The following is a 21,089-nucleotide window of genomic DNA, read 5'->3' as shown; positions in this document are numbered from 1 at the left end:
AAATATTTATAATTCTTTGTACTACGAAATAATTGTCGTACGACTCTGTATAAGTATGTCGCCTCAAATTATATTGATGAGACGACATTTTTGTCATCTTCGCGTCCATAATTGGGTAGTACGTTTCGTCATTATTTCGGCATTTATGGCCTTATCAAAAATTCAGAAGTTAATGACAGTTTCCAGTAGCGTTTTCATCGAGCTAACGGTATATATTACGCCAATGATTAAATTGATTTCTAAAGAAATAAATTTCCCCGAAATTGTTGTATCTCATAGTTAATAAAAGTAACCCGCATAATAATCAATATTATTGTTAACTTACGTAGTCCACCAATGGCCCAAGAGCATCCAATTTATTTTCAATTACAACTAATTGGAAGTGACATCCGTATTCCACAATCAATGCCATCTTTTATCACGCCCCCTAACAAGAACCGTAAAATTTCAGTCCAAATAAAATCTAATTATAGTCCAGGGAAATTTACATAACGAATTAACTACTAAATAATATATGAAGTCGTATAAATATCCATTATACGTGATAAATATTATCGTATTTTATCTACGATTCAAATATTTATTAGATTTTATCGATTTTTATATTAAATTACAGTTTATTTTCTTTATTGTTATTTCATAATTTTCCCGTACTATAAATTATACCACCCACCCCATTATTTATGTCACTTCGTTTCCGTTATTCATATCGCTCCCCCTTTTAGTTATTAGAACATTCCCCTTGTATCCATTGTCTCGTTTGACGCTTACACAAAGACGTCTTTAGCGATTGTTCATATTTTGAATCGTCGATACGACTCCCTGCAATCGATTGTTGGGCGAAACATCGATTGCAACACGCCTGTCAAACAGATTTCGTCACCGATTTAATTGAATGATTCATTCGATTAATTGAAATCCGACAAACGCATCTCTCGATTTAATTTTTGTTTAGCAATATTCTATGGTTAATAATGATATAGGTTAAGTTATGATATAACCTCAATCGTGAAATTAACCGTTTCCGAGCAACAAACTTCCGAAACTCCCGTCAATTAGACATATTTTCCTCTATAAAATGTAATGATGTGAGAAATTCATGTCTCTGGTTAAAAAATTAGTTCAAGATGAACCCCGATCGGTTAGAGGTGTGGGACATGTGAGTAAATGTAAAATAATTCAAAAAACCAAACAAGAATTACTACAACAACAGAAACATCTCGAACCAAAGGATTTAATAGATGTTTGTACTAATATAAAAGAAGAAAAAGAAAATTGTAAAGAATCCATCGAACCGTGTTTTGATAATAATCGACATAAAACAAATAATTGCGATAAATTTCGACCCCCCAAACCCCCCGGAGATGGTAGTACGAACAAATCTAGTATATTGGAATTACCGCCTTTGGGAGCTAAACATGCTAAAATTTTAGCTCATTTTATGCCCAGTATCGGCTGTTTCGTGTTAGCTGGTACTCTTTGTGGAATCTACATATGCGAATGGAAAGATGTACTGCAATATCTTCCTTATTATAATGGCAAATACGAAATTGAAACAACGAATAAAAATAAAATGAAATAAAAAAGTTATTATCAAAAGTAATAAATTCGCACTAATTATTTTAATCATATTTAATTGATAGTGAACAAAACTTGACTCGAAATTTATGTTTGAATAGAGGAAAATCGAATATACAGGGTGAAATAATCGTGCGTCGAATTTTATTACAAATAAACCCCTGAATACATCATTTTTTGAAAAATTGATTATCGAATAATAGTATCTGTCATATGTCAAATGTATACAGCAATTGGGCGATTTTTCGCGTTGCTTCTATATATTCTATTTCGTCATTATGGAAAACATAATGTTTCTACATATAGATACATTTAATTTAATTTGATACGGTCACTATCAATAACAAAGAAATTCGTATTTAATCGTTAAATCTTGTTAGAATTTTATTACAAATGAACCCCTGAATACTTTATTCACTTTTTGAAAAATTGATTATCGAATAATCGTACCTGTCATATGTCATATTCACACAGTAATTAGGAGATTTTTCGCGTTGCTTTTCTCATATTTTATTTCGTCAATATGGAATGTTTCGTCAGACACAAACATTAAATTTAATTTGATACAGTCACCATCAACAACAAAGAAATTGAAACAACAAATAAAAATAAAATAAAATAAAAAAGTAATTATCAAAAGTAATAAATAAATAATGAATTCGTACTAATTATTTTAATCATATTTAATTGATAGTGAACAAAACTTGACTCGAAATTTATATTTAAGTAGAGGAAAATCGAATATACACAAATATACAGGGTGAAATAATCGTGCGTCGAATTTTATTACAAATAAACCCCTAAATACCCTATTTACTTGTTAAAAAATCAATTATCGCATAATTTTACCTGTCATATGTCATATTCACACAATAACTAGGAGATTTTTCGCGTTGCTTTTCCCATATTTTATTTCGTCAATATGGAAAACATAATGTTCCTACATATAGATACATTAAATTTAATTTGATACGGTCACTATCAATAACAAAGAAATTTGTATTTATTCGTTAAAATTTGTTAGAATTTTATTACAAATAAACCCCTTAAATACTCCATTTACTTGTTAAAAAATCAATTATCGAATAATTGTACCTGTCATATGTCAAATTTACACAGTAATTAGGCAATTTTTCGCGTTGCTTTTCTCATATTTTATTTCGTCAATATGGAATGTTTCGTCAGACACAAACATTAAATTTAATTTGATACAGTCACCATCAACAACAAAGAAATTGAAACAACAAATAAAAATAAAATAAAATAAAAAAGTAATTATCAAAAGTAATAAATAAATAATGAATTCGTACTAATTATTTTAATCATATTTAATTGATAGTGAACAAAACTTGACTCGAAATTTATATTTAAGTAGAGGAAAATCGAATATACACAAATATACAGGGTGAAATAATCGTGCGTCGAATTTTATTACAAATAAACCCCTAAATACCCTATTTACTTGTTAAAAAATCAATTATCGAATAATTTTACCTGTCATATGTCATATTCACACAATAACTAGGAGATTTTTCGCGTTGCTTTTCCCATATTTTATTTCGTCAATATGGAAAACATAATGTTCCTACATATAGATACATTAAATTTAATTTGATACGGTCACTATCAATAACAAAGAAATTTGTATTTATTCGTTAAAATTTGTTAGAATTTTATTACAAATAAACCCCTTAAATACTCCATTTACTTGTTAAAAAATCAATTATCGAATAATTGTACCTGTCATATGTCAAATTTACACAGTAATTAGGCAATTTTTCGCGTTGCTTTTCTCATATTTTACTTCGTCAATACGGAATGTTTCTACATATAGATACATTAAATTTAATTTGATACGGTCATCAACAATAACAAAGAAATTGAAACAACAAATAAAAATAAAATGAAATAAAAAAGTTATTATCAAAAGTAATAAACTCGTACTAATTATTTTAATCATATTTAATTGATAGTGAACAAAACTTGACTCGAAATTTATGTTTAAGTAGAGGAAAATCGAATATACACAAATATACAGGGTAAAAAAAAGTTACAATATATTGTTTTTTTTTCGATATGGCACTTCAAACGATTTGGTGAAAACTGTAAGATGATTTTGAAGTGTCGTGTATGAAAGACATCACCTGAAGTATAATACGTATGTGATGAGGGAGTCGTGAAACCGCAATGAATAATTAATCTCTGGGGTGAAATAATCGTGCGTCGAGAGACTGGTGACGCATCTTCAGACTTATCCCAAGGGAATTATTCTGGTTCAAATAAGGTTAAGTGTTGGAATTGCGTGTTTTTTTTTATAAACAATACGATATTTTCTCATAAAAAGTCAATATAATATAAGTTTGTGGAAAGCGGACTTGAATATAATAATTCAAACGAAATACCTCGTATATTTTCGAGAAAATAAAATTCTGTACTAGTGAAAGTTTTTTATCTAAGTTAGTACACTATCAGTAATGAAAATCACAGTCTTATTTGATTTAAAACTGCTAGAAAATTTTAACTACGAAACTCTAATTTTTTCTAGAAAGATAAGTATTGAAAAACTTTGATTTCGTAATTTATTTTCAATCTATGATAATAAGATGATATTATAGAATGATAAACAAATATTATACGGGGGGTGAACCATCAATTCGATGTTTTAAACTCGCATTGTCGTGGTTGAAAATGATTCATTTGATATCTCGATTTTTTCGTCAGAATTAACAACTTTTGTTGGGTTTGGCTATTCTTGCAAAACCCATACAGTCGATTATTGTTTATTTTTGGATTCAACGGATTCGGATAACCAACGAAACTGTCTATTTCATCACCAAAAATCATCGTACGAAAATGTCAAACTTCATGAAAGCAATGACAGATTTGACGTATGCATATCAGTGTTGCCATATTTGAAAACTTAACCCTCTATAAAAGAATAAAAAAAACTAGTACAATATATCGGAGATAAGTTATTAATTCCGGAGGAATATGTAAACAAGATGTTACAAAATTTATGTAGAGATTTAATTTCCTCATGTACAAATTCCTACTATACGAAAATCTATTATTCTACCATAACCTAACTATTTAGGAGGATCGTAAAGTTGTTTCAGTAAATGTTACGACTGAAACATTATGAAAATTAGTTGTGTGCAGTTGTTTTAACTTGATATATTCACTAGAGAGTCGTTTAAATAGAAATTTTAAGCGTGCTTTCCATTATAATCTAACTTAAACACTAATAAATATATCATCTCACTAAAAAGAGAGTTTTATAAGATATTTAATCCATTACACAAAAATACAGTTAACATACAACGTTTTTATTCATAAAATACAATGTTAAGTAAAGTAAAAATATTATTAGTTAAAACTTCACGATATACCTGACTTAGGAATAACCAATACCTTCTACTTGTTTCTTATATACAAGAACCCGGTCGAGGCGTTTGGAATCGAGGAGAAATACATTTAAAGACAGCGAAGCTACGCCGTTTCGAGAGATTCAGCACGCGCGACGTAGTATTTTTGTTTATAGTAATTTTTCGATGTATTTAGAGGAAGTTTAAGTAGTTATCAAACTTTGTTTATTGTGTTTACTACACTAGATACTGAAGTTAAAGATGAAATGATTAAATTTTTCTCGTTTTTTAACTGCCAAACGTTTTTTTTTATAGTTATTACTACACGAAACATCAAAAATAAATTTTTGTTTGCGAAAACAATTCTAATTATACCTCGGTACGTTGTGCGATGTAGAATTTAGTTTTAATAATAACGAAAGGTCTCTCATCCTTTGTAATAGGTCAAATCCATCGCCGATTTTCCGGTGCTGGTTCGGCCGTCTTCATATAGCCCCAGAGGACAAAGTATAATGTCTTCTGAATGTTAATCATCGACCGTCTGGTAATTTCTTTACCGACTGAAATGTCGTTGAAATCCTACACTGAGAAACAATAACAAAAAATTTTTTCTTCACAAAAACGTCTTACAACGTTTTAAGGATAATTAAATTAAATTATTATATGAATCACTTAGTTCTTCTTCTTTTTATTAAGGCCGGAAGTTGTCAGCTGTTTGGACGCAACCATCGCGGTTTCCAGCTAAGCTACTATTCAAATATCATCCCTAAATACTTATATTATTAATAATATCAACCCTTGTTGAAGAAAAATGAAGATTGAGGTTAATTAGGGTCGATATCCGTTGATTTTCATGTAAGGAAGAATGTGTCGCACGTTTATAGATAAAAACAAAAACATAATCTAACTTTTTAAACCAAAAACAGCGTTATAATAAGAGTTTAGTACGTTTTAAACGTTGTAAATGAATTTTTTTACGCAGTGGAATCAAATTTTCTGTTTTATAAAACTTCGTATTACCACTGGTAGAAGCAACGCTCTGTATTGATACAAATACGATTATATCTTGGTGGCTTCAGTGGTACTTTTAACAAATAAACCGCAAAATTAACTTAGGGCAACCCCAACTGCCTCTAGTCCCCATATTTTTCACGCTAGAGAATTGGAAAATTCACAAAGCATAACGCCACTAGCGAGTGTCGATGCCAATTAAATTAGTAATTTTATTATTTCTTTCGCTTATATTTGCCGTACTCATATGGGTTTGTTTGTTGGGAGCAATGACTATTATTTCCGTCGAAGAAAAATTAGATTAGAAAATTTGGGGGATATCCAAAAATTACGATAAAGTTGATACGGAAATATTTAGTTTCCTATTCATTCTCCAATTAATCATTATTCGAGACGCACTGTATATTAAATATTTATATAGTTGAGTTTTTATATAAAATGGATGAAGTGGAAAAAAATAAATTCGTTTTTTATATGAAAGGAAACCCGGTGGAGCGTTTCGACGTCCATTGTCCTTAATCGGTAACTTTTCATCTACAGTCAGATACAGTTAAATTTAATTTGATACGGTCACCATCAATAACAAAGAAATTTTTATTTATATGGCAGAAAAATTCGTTAAAAGTTGTTACAATTTTATCGCAGATAAACCCCTAAATACCTCATTTACTTGTTAAAAAATTAATTATCGAATAATCGTACCTGTCATATGTCATAATTACACAATCATTAGACGATTTTTCGCGTTGCTTTTTCTATATTTTATGTCGTCAATGTGGAACACATAATGTTTTTACATATAGATACATTAAATTTAATTTGAAACGGTTGCCATCAATTACAAAGAAATTTGTATTTAATCGTTAAAATTTTTTAGAATTATATTACAAATAAACTCATAAATACCCCATTTACTTGTTAAAAAATTAATTATCGAATAATCGTACCTGTCATATGTCATAATTACACAATCATTAGACGATTTTTCGCGTTGCTTTTTCTATATTTTATGTCGTCAATGTGGAACACATAATGTTTTTACATATAGATACATTAAATTTAATTTGAAACGGTTGCCATCAATTACAAAGAAATTTGTATTTAATCGTTAAAATTTGTTAGAATTTTATTACACATAAACTCATAAATACCTCATTTTATTTGTTAAAAAATTAATTATCGAATAATCGTACCTGTCATATGTCATATTCACACAGTATTTAGGCGATTTTTCGCGTTGCTTTTTTAATATTTTACTTCGTCAATATGGAGAATATAATCTTTCTAATCCCTCAGTTTGTTGGGACTACTTAAAAGCGTCTGAACTGATATCAAAACACATGTGTCTGTGTGTCTGTGTAATTTGAGATAAGTAAAATGGTTCAAGTCGAAAATAGAAGGCGCCGTTCTTATAATTAACCCTCTTTTGAGTATCCATTAAGGGTTTTTATCGTATCGATACAAGATATGAGGATACTGAAAAGTGATTCCGGTTGAAATATAATTTTAGTACAGTCCAAAATTACGTAAAAAAGGTGTCATATATCGGATACGTTTTTTACATCTGTTGTTAATTTAACTGTTAAATTAGACTCTAGATTTTCGCTCTAAGAAACTTCAATCCATCACGATGTATATATAAAAACAAATTTCTACGCCATAAAAAGGATTTGGGTTTGTGTTTCTTTAGAATTATCTTCCTGTAGTAAAATAATAATAAAGTTTTTGACATTTGGAGGTTAGTTTGTTTAGTTAAGATCAAATCGATTTTCATTCCCGAAATTTATTGTTTGAATTATCAGACGGGCCTAAAACGCGGTCTTGAATGTTTTGAGTACGCGCTTTAGTGAATTACGGGGAGTTTTGATAAGGGATCTTTTGATGCCAGATCGGTTCATTAGGCTCTGGTGAAGTTTTTATTATGACTAAAACCAGATTATACCAATTAAAATATACTGTTACAAAGGATGTTATATACATTCTTAAATTTCCATGTGCCGTACAATATATTTAGATAAAAAAAACTGTTTTATAGTATTTGGTTGTCGATGATTGTTACTTAAGTTTTAAGATACAAAAAAAAAACGGATTTTCATAGTTGTATGAGACTTTAATGTTTTCCAAAATTGAGGTACCTCCAAAACATCTGAAAAAGAAGAAATAACTGGGTTCCAAACAACGGATGACCCAATGGATGGTGGGCTTTGGCTCGTTTCGACCTAGAAGTCTTTTAAAACATCACAAACACACACAGCTTTGATATTTTCTAGTACAACAGCCGATTTTGGACGAAATTCTTCCTGTAGATTGTGCCTCATCACCAGGAGTTAAAACGAGTTGCTGTTAGCTCAATCCACATCAGAAGATGATTTTATCTGTAGACAACACTCGTACGATAATAAATTTTGATTATGTTCACTATTAAAAATGTCAAACTGGCAATATCAGATTATAAAACTTGAGTAGCAACCCTCGTAGATGTACCTAGTGTACCAAGTTTTATATGCTTGACGTGATGATCGAAAAGAACTGAAGCTTCCACTAATAAAAGATCAAATCAAATTCCAAAAGTTCATTATCCACATTTATATCCAAATATAACAATTAAATATTTTATTTCTCATAAATCAAGGTGAATTTGTTAAAAAAAGAAACACTATATATATAAAATTGTTGTACCTATTCGTAATAGTCGGTTTACAACTAAAAATCTTTATGTTTATTATCCTGTTGGGTTTGTAATTCAAAATTTGACAATATAGAAATTTTGGTTTATAGGCGAGTTTATATTTATTTTTTTCTAACCACCTGCGAGTTTTTCACCACAAGAAACAAGTAATAGATACGCAGTGGCGTGCATTAAATTTTTATTCCAAAAAAAATCGAATAATTTTAGATTTTTCTTTATATAAGTCAAACAGCATACGTTTCGCGTAAAGAGTTAATTAGCATTTGAAAACTGCGTGTTCGAAAATATGAATATTTATGTGTTTTTTGGATATGGATCCTTGAAGAGGACGAAATTTATTAAAAATAGTTTATTTTCCCAATGTTTATAGTTTTTTACCAATTAAAACTTTTTTTTTCAAAGTATACAAAGTAAAATTGGTGACAATTATAAGTAAGACGGTTCTAAAAAATTAATTAAAGGAAAATGTGTATATTTTGGAGTTGTTTGATCCAATTGACAGCTAATTCAAAAATGCTTCGTCCTATAATTTCATTATTTATATTACACATGGAAGATGAAGCAAAATAAGTCTTTTCCACATCCGCAAATTCTTCTGAGGCTTTATCACCTACTGTATTGAACTCAGCTGGCAGAAATATGTCAATTTTGACTTTTTTTTACATTTTGACGCATCCGATTCAGTGAAGAGTCAGTTTAACAACAATGTGTTCTATACATCAAGTTTGCATTCTCGTTCGAAAATTTTCTTTCCTACTTCTACCAGAAATGCTTCTTTTAATAAATATCCAACTGGTAATTGTATCTATCATCGTGCAGAAGGATTTTATGGAGCCTGGAGGACGAAAATTCTCCACATTACTTCTAGGATAACTTCAAGGTAGTGAATAAACTCAAAATTAACTTTTCATACTGCCACTTCTATACGTCGACTTAACAATGATGTTATCTTCTAAAATATTTTTGAACTTGAGTCGTGTTACCTCTTTTAACCATCTCTATACATGGATACCCTACTGCACTTCGAAGTTGACAAGTTTTTCTTTCAAAAATATTCGTAGAATCGATTTTTTCGTCCAGGAACGAAATTTTCTGTACTATAAATGTTCCTTGTGACCACTACATACATTTTTTTTAAATAACGCAACCACCCCTGTTTAAATTATAACTAATATCCTCGATCTTTTCTTCGGAATAGTTTTCGCTTGAGGAAAAATCCCAATTTTTAGTATAGAAAGATCCTGCAATTGGATCTTACCAAATAAAAGTGATTTGATACATTAAAAGGAACTTCAAATGTCTAAAGGACACTTGGAATCGCTTAACTACGACGTTGCTTCCCGTTAGAAACGATTTTACTTACACATTAAATAGTAAATAATAAACCCTTGACATTATGATGATATCCAGTTATTTATTTTGTAGTTACTCCACTGTTTATTCGAATAAAGAAATAGCATTCACGTAGTTAGTTAAGATTTCATTTATTGCTTTCGTTTCGCAACTTGCACGTTCTATAGATATAAAACAATTAACTAAAAACGACTAATGAACATCTGAAAGTTTCTCTATAAATGTAAGCAACGCTGAAAATACACGATTTCGTGGTGATAAATTATTTTGTCGACGTAGCTACTCAAATTACGAGACATATGTGTCAAACTAGAATAAACCTGTTGCAGAACTGTATGCTGAATCATATGAATACATAATTATAGAAAATACTGTGATTTAAACACTGTTATCGACACAAAATCATTGTTAGTTCTAATAACTATTTTTTTTTTTAACTTGAAGAAGTAATTGTTTTTATTTTGTACATTTTTTTGTTAATTTATCGACAAAGCTTCGGATTTAAACGAAATAAAATTCTCAAAACAGAATGAAACTCAATAAATTGATAGAGATTCTATTCGTAGAAACTCGTATATATAAAATAAAATGCTAGCTCGACGTTCTGTTGTGTCTTTATCCAAAAATAATGAATCTATTGATTATTGTGTTTAAAATGGTAGGAAAATTGGTTCAAATACGAGGTTATATTCAATATTATATTGTTAAACAACTTTTATAAAGTTCTAGAACAAAAAAAAACCGTTTTCCATAATAAAAAGTACATCAAAGAAGCGTTTGCTGTTTATAAACAAACAGATTAAAGGCGTAGCGCGAATTCGCCGAAATATATTACATATAAGAACCTGGTAATGTTGAAAAACCTTAAAATGGGAGTTTTCATTTTTAAATATCTAGAAAAACTAGTTATAGAGATAAAAAATACGAATTCGTTGACTAATTTATCAGTTTTATTGTTTTGCAAAACTACCTGATCTTCTTTGTTTTATTTTCGCACGTTTTTAGGTTTATTTGAAGTCGATTTTTTCTTTGTTTGATCGACGGTGATACAATTGAGAAATGAGACAACGAAAACTGGTAATAAAAACAGCAACATCCCTTATTTTAAAGGATATTTATCGCGTTCACTCAACTATCTTTATTAAATATATGAAGGGGTGCTTTACATAATCCCTTAATAGTGAAAAAAAAATTGAGATATAGCTCGTACAAGTTCAGCATATCAAGTAAATTTATGAATATAGTTATTTGAACCATAAATTTTATATTACGAGGTATATTCACAATGTAATTACGTTTATATCAATAATTTATTCCACACGTATCAAATAATTCCTAATCACGAAAATTTAGTAGGATCTGGGACAAATCACTTTGATTAATTGAAAAAATATAATTTCAACCTTTGAAAAAAACCCCGCGTTGAAATATAAAAAAAACTGTCTAAGGTACACTTGGAATCGCTTAACTATGATGTTGGTAAATATCCAGATTTTATTTATTAAATCATTGTGAATGAAAGTCTTCTGTAGTATTTCAAAATAAGACTTTACTTCTGTTTTATTCATCCCTCAATGAAAAATCAAAAACAAGAAACAACTTTTCACAAAAATTAAGCAAAGGGATCCCAGTTTAAAATCCGATCACTGTTTTTATGGTATTTTTATATTATATTTTGTATCCTTAGAGTTTTTTCAAAAATAAAATAAATCATAAATATTTGGTAGAGCAAAAACCAGGAAATAGTTTTCCTGGTAAAGTTTTTTCACGTATTTTCATGCCTTTCGGCATAAATAAATTTAATAAAATACCATTTTTTATTTACATAACATTCGTTTGCATGGAAAAAATATCAAATTCTAATTAAACGATGAACAAATAAAACTTCCACTGAATTCAAATATTCATTCAACTTCTTTTTTTTTGGGTTATGTATTGAATATTAAATAACCTAAGGGTTATTCACAGGGTTGTAATACAGAAAATTGGTTATTTGGAAATTTTTTCATCCATCACATTACGTGTACTATTTTAGCAATAAGAAGTTTTCTATATTTCAAAAATTAGGTAACCTAACCTAACTTAACCTAACCTAACCTAACCTAACCTAACCTAACCTAACCTAACCTAACCTAACCTAACCTAACATAACCTAACATAACCTAACCTAACCTAATCTGACCTAAACCTAACCTAACCTAACCTAACATAATCTAATATAACCTAACCTAACCGAACCTAACCTAACCTAACATAATCTAACATAACCTAACATAACCTAACATAACCTAACATAACCTAACATAACCTAACCTAACCTAATCTGACCTAAACCTAACCTAACCTAACCTAACATAATCTAATATAACCTAACCTAACCGAACCTAACCTAACCTAACATAATCTAACATAACCTAACATAACCTAACCTAACCTTACATAACCTAACCTAACCTAACCTAATCTGACCTAAACCTAACCTAACCTAACCTAACATAATCTAATATAACCTAACCTAACCGAACCTAACCTAACCTAACATAATCTAACATAACCTAACATAACCTAACATAACCTAACATAACCTAACATAACCTAACATAACCTAACATAACCTAACATAACCTAACATAACCTAACATAACCTAACATAACCTAACATAACCTAACATAACCTAACCTAACCTAACATAACCTAACATAACCTAACCTAATCTGACCTAAACCTAATCTAACCTAACTTAGAGTTAGTTTTTTTATGTAGAAGAAGCGCAGATTTATTGGGATATGTACCTAGTAACCAAATTTTTCTTCGTTCAAATAATGTTTTTATTCTTTGTACGTCTATTAGTCATTACTTAAACTTTTTAGTCTATTTTTGAAAATAAATCAATTTTACGGTAATCGAAATAAAAAAAAAACCCTCGTACTATTTTCATGCATGACCGCAGAGGGTCGCCATTGTCGAAAAGAACGAATTGCCTATATGTACTTTTAAGCTAATCACATTTATTGACTGCCTTCAATTCCGTCAGCCAAATCCCATCTTATTCATGGTCTACCTGCCACGAGAAAACTTTTGTTCGAAATTTTAATGGTTTTTTTTTTGTTCAAAAGTTCCATTAGTGAAAATATATATATTTTCAATAATTAGTTCTTTATTTTACTACATATTTCGCTATACTAATATAGAAAATACCATGTATATAGGTTATGTCAAAAAACATAACCTCAAATGTCACATCGAACAACTTAACATTCGTTTAGAATATACGATCCTTATAACTCTACGCTTTCGATTCATCTATTGTAATAATTAATTAATCGATTATGATTGTTTAGACATATTAATTATAAAAAAGGTAAAAAAGAAACTAGAGCAATTTAATTTTTTTCCGTCATTACATCAGTTATTCACAAAATGGAAGACAGTATCTCATTATTCGGTGTCACGTACTTAATCGGTTTTTATTTTCTTAGTGACTTATACTGATTGACATCTTTATTGATTCTGTCAATTGTCATATGTCTAATCGCGTTTCGGAAATTGATGAATTTGAAAATAATTTAATTTCCGAGGTTAATGGAAACAATAATTACATAGCAACGGATATTTTGGGTTTTTATTTCTATTAATGAGTACAGTTACTATTCTATGGGTTAACTATTATACAGAGGGGATACGAAAAGTGTGCTAAAAATATAAAAGTTCTACATTCAACATTCACTGAACTATGAAATTATAAGCTTAGCAAATATCTGAAATTTCCCTAATTATATACAATCATTCTCTAAGTTTGTTTTTACGAATGGATAGTTGTACTAAAGACAAAGATGTTTATCAATTATTCATAAAGGTTTTGCGAACCTGCAATGCCTCTACTTGTAGTTCAAAGAATTCCTTCATGAATAAAAAAATCAGATTGATTTTTTTCTTAAGAAATTTATAATGTTGAAGTCCTTTGTGTTTACTATTTAAAACACGAAGTGAAGCATTGAATTGAGCGTAGTTATTCAAAGAAAACTTTGACTCTATTATCATTATATCAATTTTAATAAAACATTGATTACCAAAAGGAATATACGAGGGTTGATTTATATAATTCGTTGACATTTACTTCTCAAATTCTATTTTGTAAAACCTAACCTCTACTACTTTAAATTGGGAGCGATTAGAGGTCTCAACGGCTCTAAAACCAAGCTCTAGCTTCTAACTATGTACTAACGTATTCTATTAGGTTCATAGAGCTATAAATCGAACTTCTCAATGGATAGAGCTTCTGAGCTGCTTTCCAGAGACTGTGTTGTTGCAATCTAACCACCTCCAAGTTTTCCGCATGAAAATTTGGAGGTTTAACGTTTAGGATGATTCAAATACTGATTATTAACTTGGTGATAGAGTCTAGTAAGTCTACTTGATAGATCTTAGAGGTCTCGTCTGCTCTAAAACCAAGCTCCAGCTTCGTACTATGTACTAACGTACTCTATTAGGTTCATAGAGTTACAAATCGAACTTTTCAATCCCGTCTATCGACAATTATGAGTTTAAATTTGGTTCTAAAGTCGTAGTAGTTGAGACAACGGTCATACCTTAAGATTAGAGCTTCTGAGCTGCTTTCCAGAGTCCTGGTTATTGCAATCTAATCACCTCTAAGTTTTCTGCATGAAGATTTGCAGGTTTAACGTTTAGGTTGGTTCAATTATTGATTGTTAACGTGGTGATAGAGTCTAGTAAGTCTATTTAATAGATCTTAGAGGTCTCATCGGTTCTAAAACCTAGCTCCAGCTTCGTACTATGTACTAACGTACTCTATTAGGTTCATAGAGTTACAAATCGAACTTTTCAATCCCGTCTATCGACAATTATGAGTTTAAATTTGGTTCTAAAGCCGTAGTAGTTGAGACAACGGTCATACCTTAAGATTAGAGCTTCTGAGCTGCTTTCCAGAGTCCTGGTTATTGCAATCTAATCACCTCTAAGTTTTCTGCATGAAGATTTGCAGGTTTAACGTTTAGGATGATTCAAATACTGATTATTAACTTGGTGATAGAGTCTAGTAAGTCTATTTGATAGATCTTAGAGGTCTCGTCTGCTCTAAAACCAAGCTCCAGCTTCGTACTATGTACTAACGTACTCTATTAGGTTCATAGAGTTACAAATCGAACTTTTCAATCCCGTCTATCGACAATTATGAGTTTAAATTTGGTTCTAAAGCCGTAGTAGTTGAGACAACGGTCATACCTTAAGATTAGAGCTTCTGAGCTGCTTTCCAGAGTCCTGGTTATTGCAATCTAATCACCTCTAAGTTTTCTGCATGAAGATTTGCAGGTTTAACGTTTAGGTTGGTTCAATTATTGATTGTTAACGTGGTGATAGAGTCTAATAAGGATATTTAATAGATCTTAGAGGTCTCATCGGTTCTAAAACCTAGCTCCAGCTTCGTACTATGTACTAACGTACTCTATTAGGTTCATAGAGTTACAAATCGAACTTTTCAATCCCGTCTATCGACAATTATGAGTTTAAATTTGGTTCTAAAGTCGTAGTAGTTGAGACAACGGTCATACCTTAAGATTAGAGCTTCTGAGCTGCTTTCCAGAGTCCTGGTTATTGCAATCTAATCACCTCTAAGTTTTCTGCATGAAGATTTGCAGGTTTAACGTTTAGGTTGGTTCAATTATTGATTGTTAACGTGGTGATAGAGTCTAGTAAGTCTATTTAATAGATCTTAGAGGTCTCATCGGTTCTAAAACCTAGCTCCAGCTTCGTACTATGTACTAACGTACTCTATTAGGTTCATAGAGTTACAAATCGAACTTTTCAATCCCGTCTATCGACAATTATGAGTTTAAATTTGGTTCTAAAGCCGTAGTAGTTGAGACAACGGTCATACCTTAAGATTAGAGCTTCTGAGCTGCTTTCCAGAGTCCTGGTTATTGCAATCTAATCACCTCTAAGTTTTCTGCATGAAGATTTGCAGGTTTAACGTTTAGGATGATTCAAATACTGATTATTAACTTGGTGATAGAGTCTAGTAAGTCTATTTGATAGATCTTAGAGGTCTCGTCTGCTCTAAAACCAAGCTCCAGCTTCGTACTATGTACTAACGTACTCTATTAGGTTCATAGAGTTACAAATCGAACTTTTCAATCCCGTCTATCGACAATTATGAGTTTAAATTTGGTTCTAAAGCCGTAGTAGTTGAGACAACGGTCATACCTTAAGATTAGAGCTTCTGAGCTGCTTTCCAGAGTCCTGGTTATTGCAATCTAATCACCTCTAAGTTTTCTGCATGAAGATTTGCAGGTTTAACGTTTAGGTTGGTTCAATTATTGATTGTTAACGTGGTGATAGAGTCTAATAAGGATATTTAATAGATCTTAGAGGTCTCATCGGTTCTAAAACCTAGCTCCAGCTTCGTACTATGTACTAACGTACTCTATTAGGTTCATAGAGTTACAAATCGAACTTTTCAATCCCGTCTATCGACAATTATGAGTTTAAATTTGGTTCTAAAGTCGTAGTAGTTGAGACAACGGTCATACCTTAAGATTAGAGCTTCTGAGCTGCTTTCCAGAGTCCTGGTTATTGCAATCTAATCACCTCTAAGTTTTCTGCATGAAAATTTGGAGGTTTAACGTTTAGGATGATTCATCTACTGATTGTTAACGTGGTGATAGAGTCTAGTAAGTCTATTTGATAGATCTTAGAGGTCTCGTCTGCTCTAAAACCAAGCTCCAGCTTCGTACTATGTACTAACGTACTCTATTAGGTTCATAGAGTTACAAATCAATCTTCTCAATCCCGTCTATCAACAATTATGAGTTAAAATTTGGTTCTAAAGCCGTAGTAGTTGAGACAACGGTCATACCTTAAGATTAGAGCTTCTGAGCTGCTTTCCAGAGTCCTGGTTATTGCAATCTAATCACCTCTAAGTTTTCTGCATGAAGATTTGCAGGTTTAACGTTTAGGTTGGTTCAATTATTGATTGTTAACGTGGTGATAGAGTCTAATAAGGATATTTAATAGATCTTAGAGGTCTCATCGGTTCTAAAACCTAGCTCCAGCTTCGTACTATGTACTAACGTACTCTATTAGGTTCATAGAGTTACAAATCGAACTTTTCAATCCCGTCTATCGACAATTATGAGTTTAAATTTGGTTCTAAAGTCGTAGTAGTTGAGACAACGGTCATACCTTAAGATTAGAGCTTCTGAGCTGCTTTCCAGAGTCCTGGTTATTGCAATCTAATCACCTCTAAGTTTTCTGCATGAAAATTTGGAGGTTTAACGTTTAGGATGATTCATCTACTGATTGTTAACGTGGTGATAGAGTCTAGTAAGTCTATTTGATAGATCTTAGAGGTCTCGTCTGCTCTAAAACCAAGCTCCAGCTTCGTACTATGTACTAACGTACTCTATTAGGTTCATAGAGTTACAAATCAATCTTCTCAATCCCGTCTATCAACAATTATGAGTTAAAATTTGGTTCTAAAGCCGTAGTAGTTGAGACAACGGTCATACCTTAAGATTAGAGCTTCTGAGCTGCTTTCCAGAGTCCTGGTTATTGCAATCTAATCACCTCTAAGTTTTCTGCATGAAGATTTGCAGGTTTAACGTTTAGGTTGGTTCAATTATTGATTGTTAACGTGGTGATAGAGTCTAATAAGGATATTTAATAGATCTTAGAGGTCTCATCGGTTCTAAAACCTAGCTCCAGCTTCGTACTATGTACTAACGTACTCTATTAGGTTCATAGAGTTACAAATCGAACTTTTCAATCCCGTCTATCGACAATTATGAGTTTAAATTTGGTTCTAAAGCCGTAGTAGTTGAGACAACGGTCATACCTTAAGATTAGAGCTTCTGAGCTGCTTTCCAGAGTCCTGGTTATTGCAATCTAATCACCTCTAAGTTTTCTGCATGAAGATTTGCAGGTTTAACGTTTAGGTTGGTTCAATTATTGATTGTTAACGTGGTGATAGAGTCTAATAAGGATATTTAATAGATCTTAGAGGTCTCATCGGTTCTAAAACCTAGCTCCAGCTTCGTACTATGTACTAACGTACTCTATTAGGTTCATAGAGTTACAAATCGAACTTTTCAATCCCGTCTATCGACAATTATGAGTTTAAATTTGGTTCTAAAGCCGTAGTAGTTGAGACAACGGTCATACCTTAAGATTAGAGCTTCTGAGCTGCTTTCCAGAGTCCTGGTTATTGCAATCTAATCACCTCTAAGTTTTCTGCATGAAGATTTGCAGGTTTAACGTTTAGGTTGGTTCAATTATTGATTGTTAACGTGGTGATAGAGTCTAATAAGGATATTTAATAGATCTTAGAGGTCTCATCGGTTCTAAAACCTAGCTCCAGCTTCGTACTATGTACTAACGTACTCTATTAGGTTCATAGAGTTACAAATCGAACTTTTCAATCCCGTCTATCGACAATTATGAGTTTAAATTTGGTTCTAAAGTCGTAGTAGTTGAGACAACGGTCATACCTTAAGATTAGAGCTTCTGAGCTGCTTTCCAGAGTCCTGGTTATTGCAATCTAACCACCTCTAAGTTTTCTGCATGAAAATTTGGAGGTTTAACGTTTAGGATGATTCATCTACTGATTGTTAACGTGGTGATAGAGTCTAGTAAGTCTATTTGATAGATCTTAGAGGTCTCGTCTGCTCTAAAACCAAGCTCCAGCTTCGTACTATGTACTAACGTACTCTATTAGGTTCATAGAGTTACAAATCAATCTTCTCAATCCCGTCTATCAACAATTATGAGTTAAAATTTGGTTCTAAAGTCGTAGTAGTTGAGACAACGGTCATACCTTAAGATTAGAGCTTCTGAGCTGCTTTCCAGAGTCCTGGTTATTGCAATCTAATCACCTCTAAGTTTTCTGCATGAAGATTTGCAGGTTTAACGTTTAGGTTGGTTCAATTATTGATTGTTAACGTGGTGATAGAGTCTAATAAGGATATTTAATAGATCTTAGAGGTCTCATCGGTTCTAAAACCTAGCTCCAGCTTCGTACTATGTACTAACGTACTCTATTAGGTTCATAGAGTTACAAATCGAACTTTTCAATCCCGTCTATCGACAATTATGAGTTTAAATTTGGTTCTAAAGTCGTAGTAGTTGAGACAACGGTCATACCTTAAGATTAGAGCTTCTGAGCTGCTTTCCAGAGTCCTGGTTATTGCAATCTAACCACCTCTAAGTTTTCTGCATGAAAATTTGGAGGTTTAACGTTTAGGATGATTCATCTACTGATTGTTAACGTGGTGATAGAGTCTAGTAAGTCTATTTGATAGATCTTAGAGGTCTCGTCTGCTCTAAAACCAAGCTCCAGCTTCGTACTATGTACTAACGTACTCTATTATGTTCATAGAGTTACAAATCAATCTTCTCAATCCCGTCTATCAACAATTATGAGTTAAAATTTGGTTCTAAAGCCGTAGTAGTTGAGACAACGGTCATACCTTAAGATTAGAGCTTCTGAGCTGCTTTCCAGAGTCCTGGTTATTGCAATCTAATCACCTCTAAGTTTTCTGCATGAAGATTTGCAGGTTTAACGTTTAGGTTGGTTCAATTATTGATTGTTAACGTGGTGATAGAGTCTAATAAGGATATTTAATAGATCTTAGAGGTCTCATCGGTTCTAAAACCTAGCTCCAGCTTCGTACTATGTACTAACGTACTCTATTAGGTTCATAGAGTTACAAATCGAACTTTTCAATCCCGTCTATCGACAATTATGAGTTTAAATTTGGTTCTAAAGTCGTAGTAGTTGAGACAACGGTCATACCTTAAGATTAGAGCTTCTGAGCTGCTTTCCAGAGTCCTGGTTATTGCAATCTAATCACCTCTAAGTTTTCTGCATGAAAATTTGCTGATTGCTGACGTGGATGTTGTTTGATAAACCTTAGAGTCTCATACGTTTTCGAGCTCGGTTTCAACGGGGCTCTATCTACTCAATGTGCTCTATTGGAATCTATATTAGGTCCAAATAGTGGATATATATGTTGAACGAAAACATTTTGTATATTTCCGGGTGTAGCATTGACCGATTTTCCGTTTTTTTTCCTCATTAATTAAGTAAAATAATTTCATTATCTCCATCTTCAGTTTCGTCGATATCATCTATTTCGTTAATTGATTGAAAACGAGTTAAGTAAATTCCTGTTAGTGTTAAAAAGGAATTTTTCTAATGGGCTATAATCAAATGAAAATAACAATTTTATTACCTTTGATTTCAGTTAATGTTTTTATTTATTTATAACACGTGTTTGTACAATCGAAATTGTGTAATTTAAGATACGGGGTAGCTCGAAAAATACATTATAAAGAAAGCAAACATTAAATCCATGGGTGAATTAACAAATAATTTACAATGGAATATGCGTTTCTCTAGGGAATCGATCTAATGGACAAATATGGCCACCAAAACCACGTGGCTTTACTAATAATATCAACTTATAATCTAATAATTCAATCGCTATCAATCAAAGTAAAATATGGGGTTTTGCAACAGTCAGTATACATAATCAAATTATATTTACCCACCATCGCATTTTCCGAAGGTTTACTTTATTTTATTAGGCGTATATGAATGAATATCCAACGGGAACCAAACCGGGACTCATTCTCAGGGCGGGCAATTTAAAGGGTAGTAAACGTAAAGTAAATATTATTATCTATCATAACATAAATGATGTTTACGGTATTGATTAAGATCTACAAAGAAAAATAATCTTTTAGGTGCTGTAAAATTATTTTTAATACTTAGAAATGAATTTAGGAACCAAAAAAGCAACTTTGGGATGAGTCAAAATTATATAGAATCATGTAAACTCGTAATAACGCTTTAAATATGGCAACATTGTAAGCACTTTATTTGGAAGTAATATAAATAAACGTGCAATAGATAAGCTTAATATTCGTGGACTAAGATATAATAAAATCGATCGATAAAATCGAAAACAAAGATAAAGATGTTCATAGATAAAACGAGAACTAATCTAAGTTCATAGATACACATGTAGCTTAACGATTTGTATCTTTCAAAATCATCGGATCATAAAACAATATTCAT

At 31.4% G+C, this 21,089-nt stretch overlaps 1 protein-coding gene across 1 annotated transcript; it reads left to right on the top strand.

Moving 5' to 3' along the window:
* The first annotated feature begins 1,013 nt into the window (after positions 1-1,013).
* On the top strand, positions 1,014-1,607 carry LOC130891903 (uncharacterized). Its single transcript, XM_057796986.1, has one exon. The coding sequence runs from the start codon at positions 1,100-1,102 to the stop codon at positions 1,580-1,582; it is 483 nt and encodes a 160-aa protein (XP_057652969.1). The 5' UTR covers positions 1,014-1,099; the 3' UTR covers positions 1,583-1,607.
* The last annotated feature ends 19,482 nt before the right edge of the window (positions 1,608-21,089 follow it).

Source organism: Diorhabda carinulata, chromosome 3 (genome assembly GCF_026250575.1).
Source record: "Diorhabda carinulata isolate Delta chromosome 3, icDioCari1.1, whole genome shotgun sequence".
In the NCBI taxonomy this organism is placed as follows: Eukaryota; Metazoa; Arthropoda; class Insecta; order Coleoptera; family Chrysomelidae; genus Diorhabda; species Diorhabda carinulata.
Note: the sequence above shows the minus strand (reverse complement) of the source record. Positions and strands in the feature narration are given on the sequence as shown.

Bases quoted from the DNA above. Each gene is read 5' to 3' on its own strand.
- LOC130891903 (XM_057796986.1), top strand. From the start codon at position 1,100: ATGTCTCTGGTTAAAAAATTAGTTCAAGATGAACCCCGATCGGTTAGA.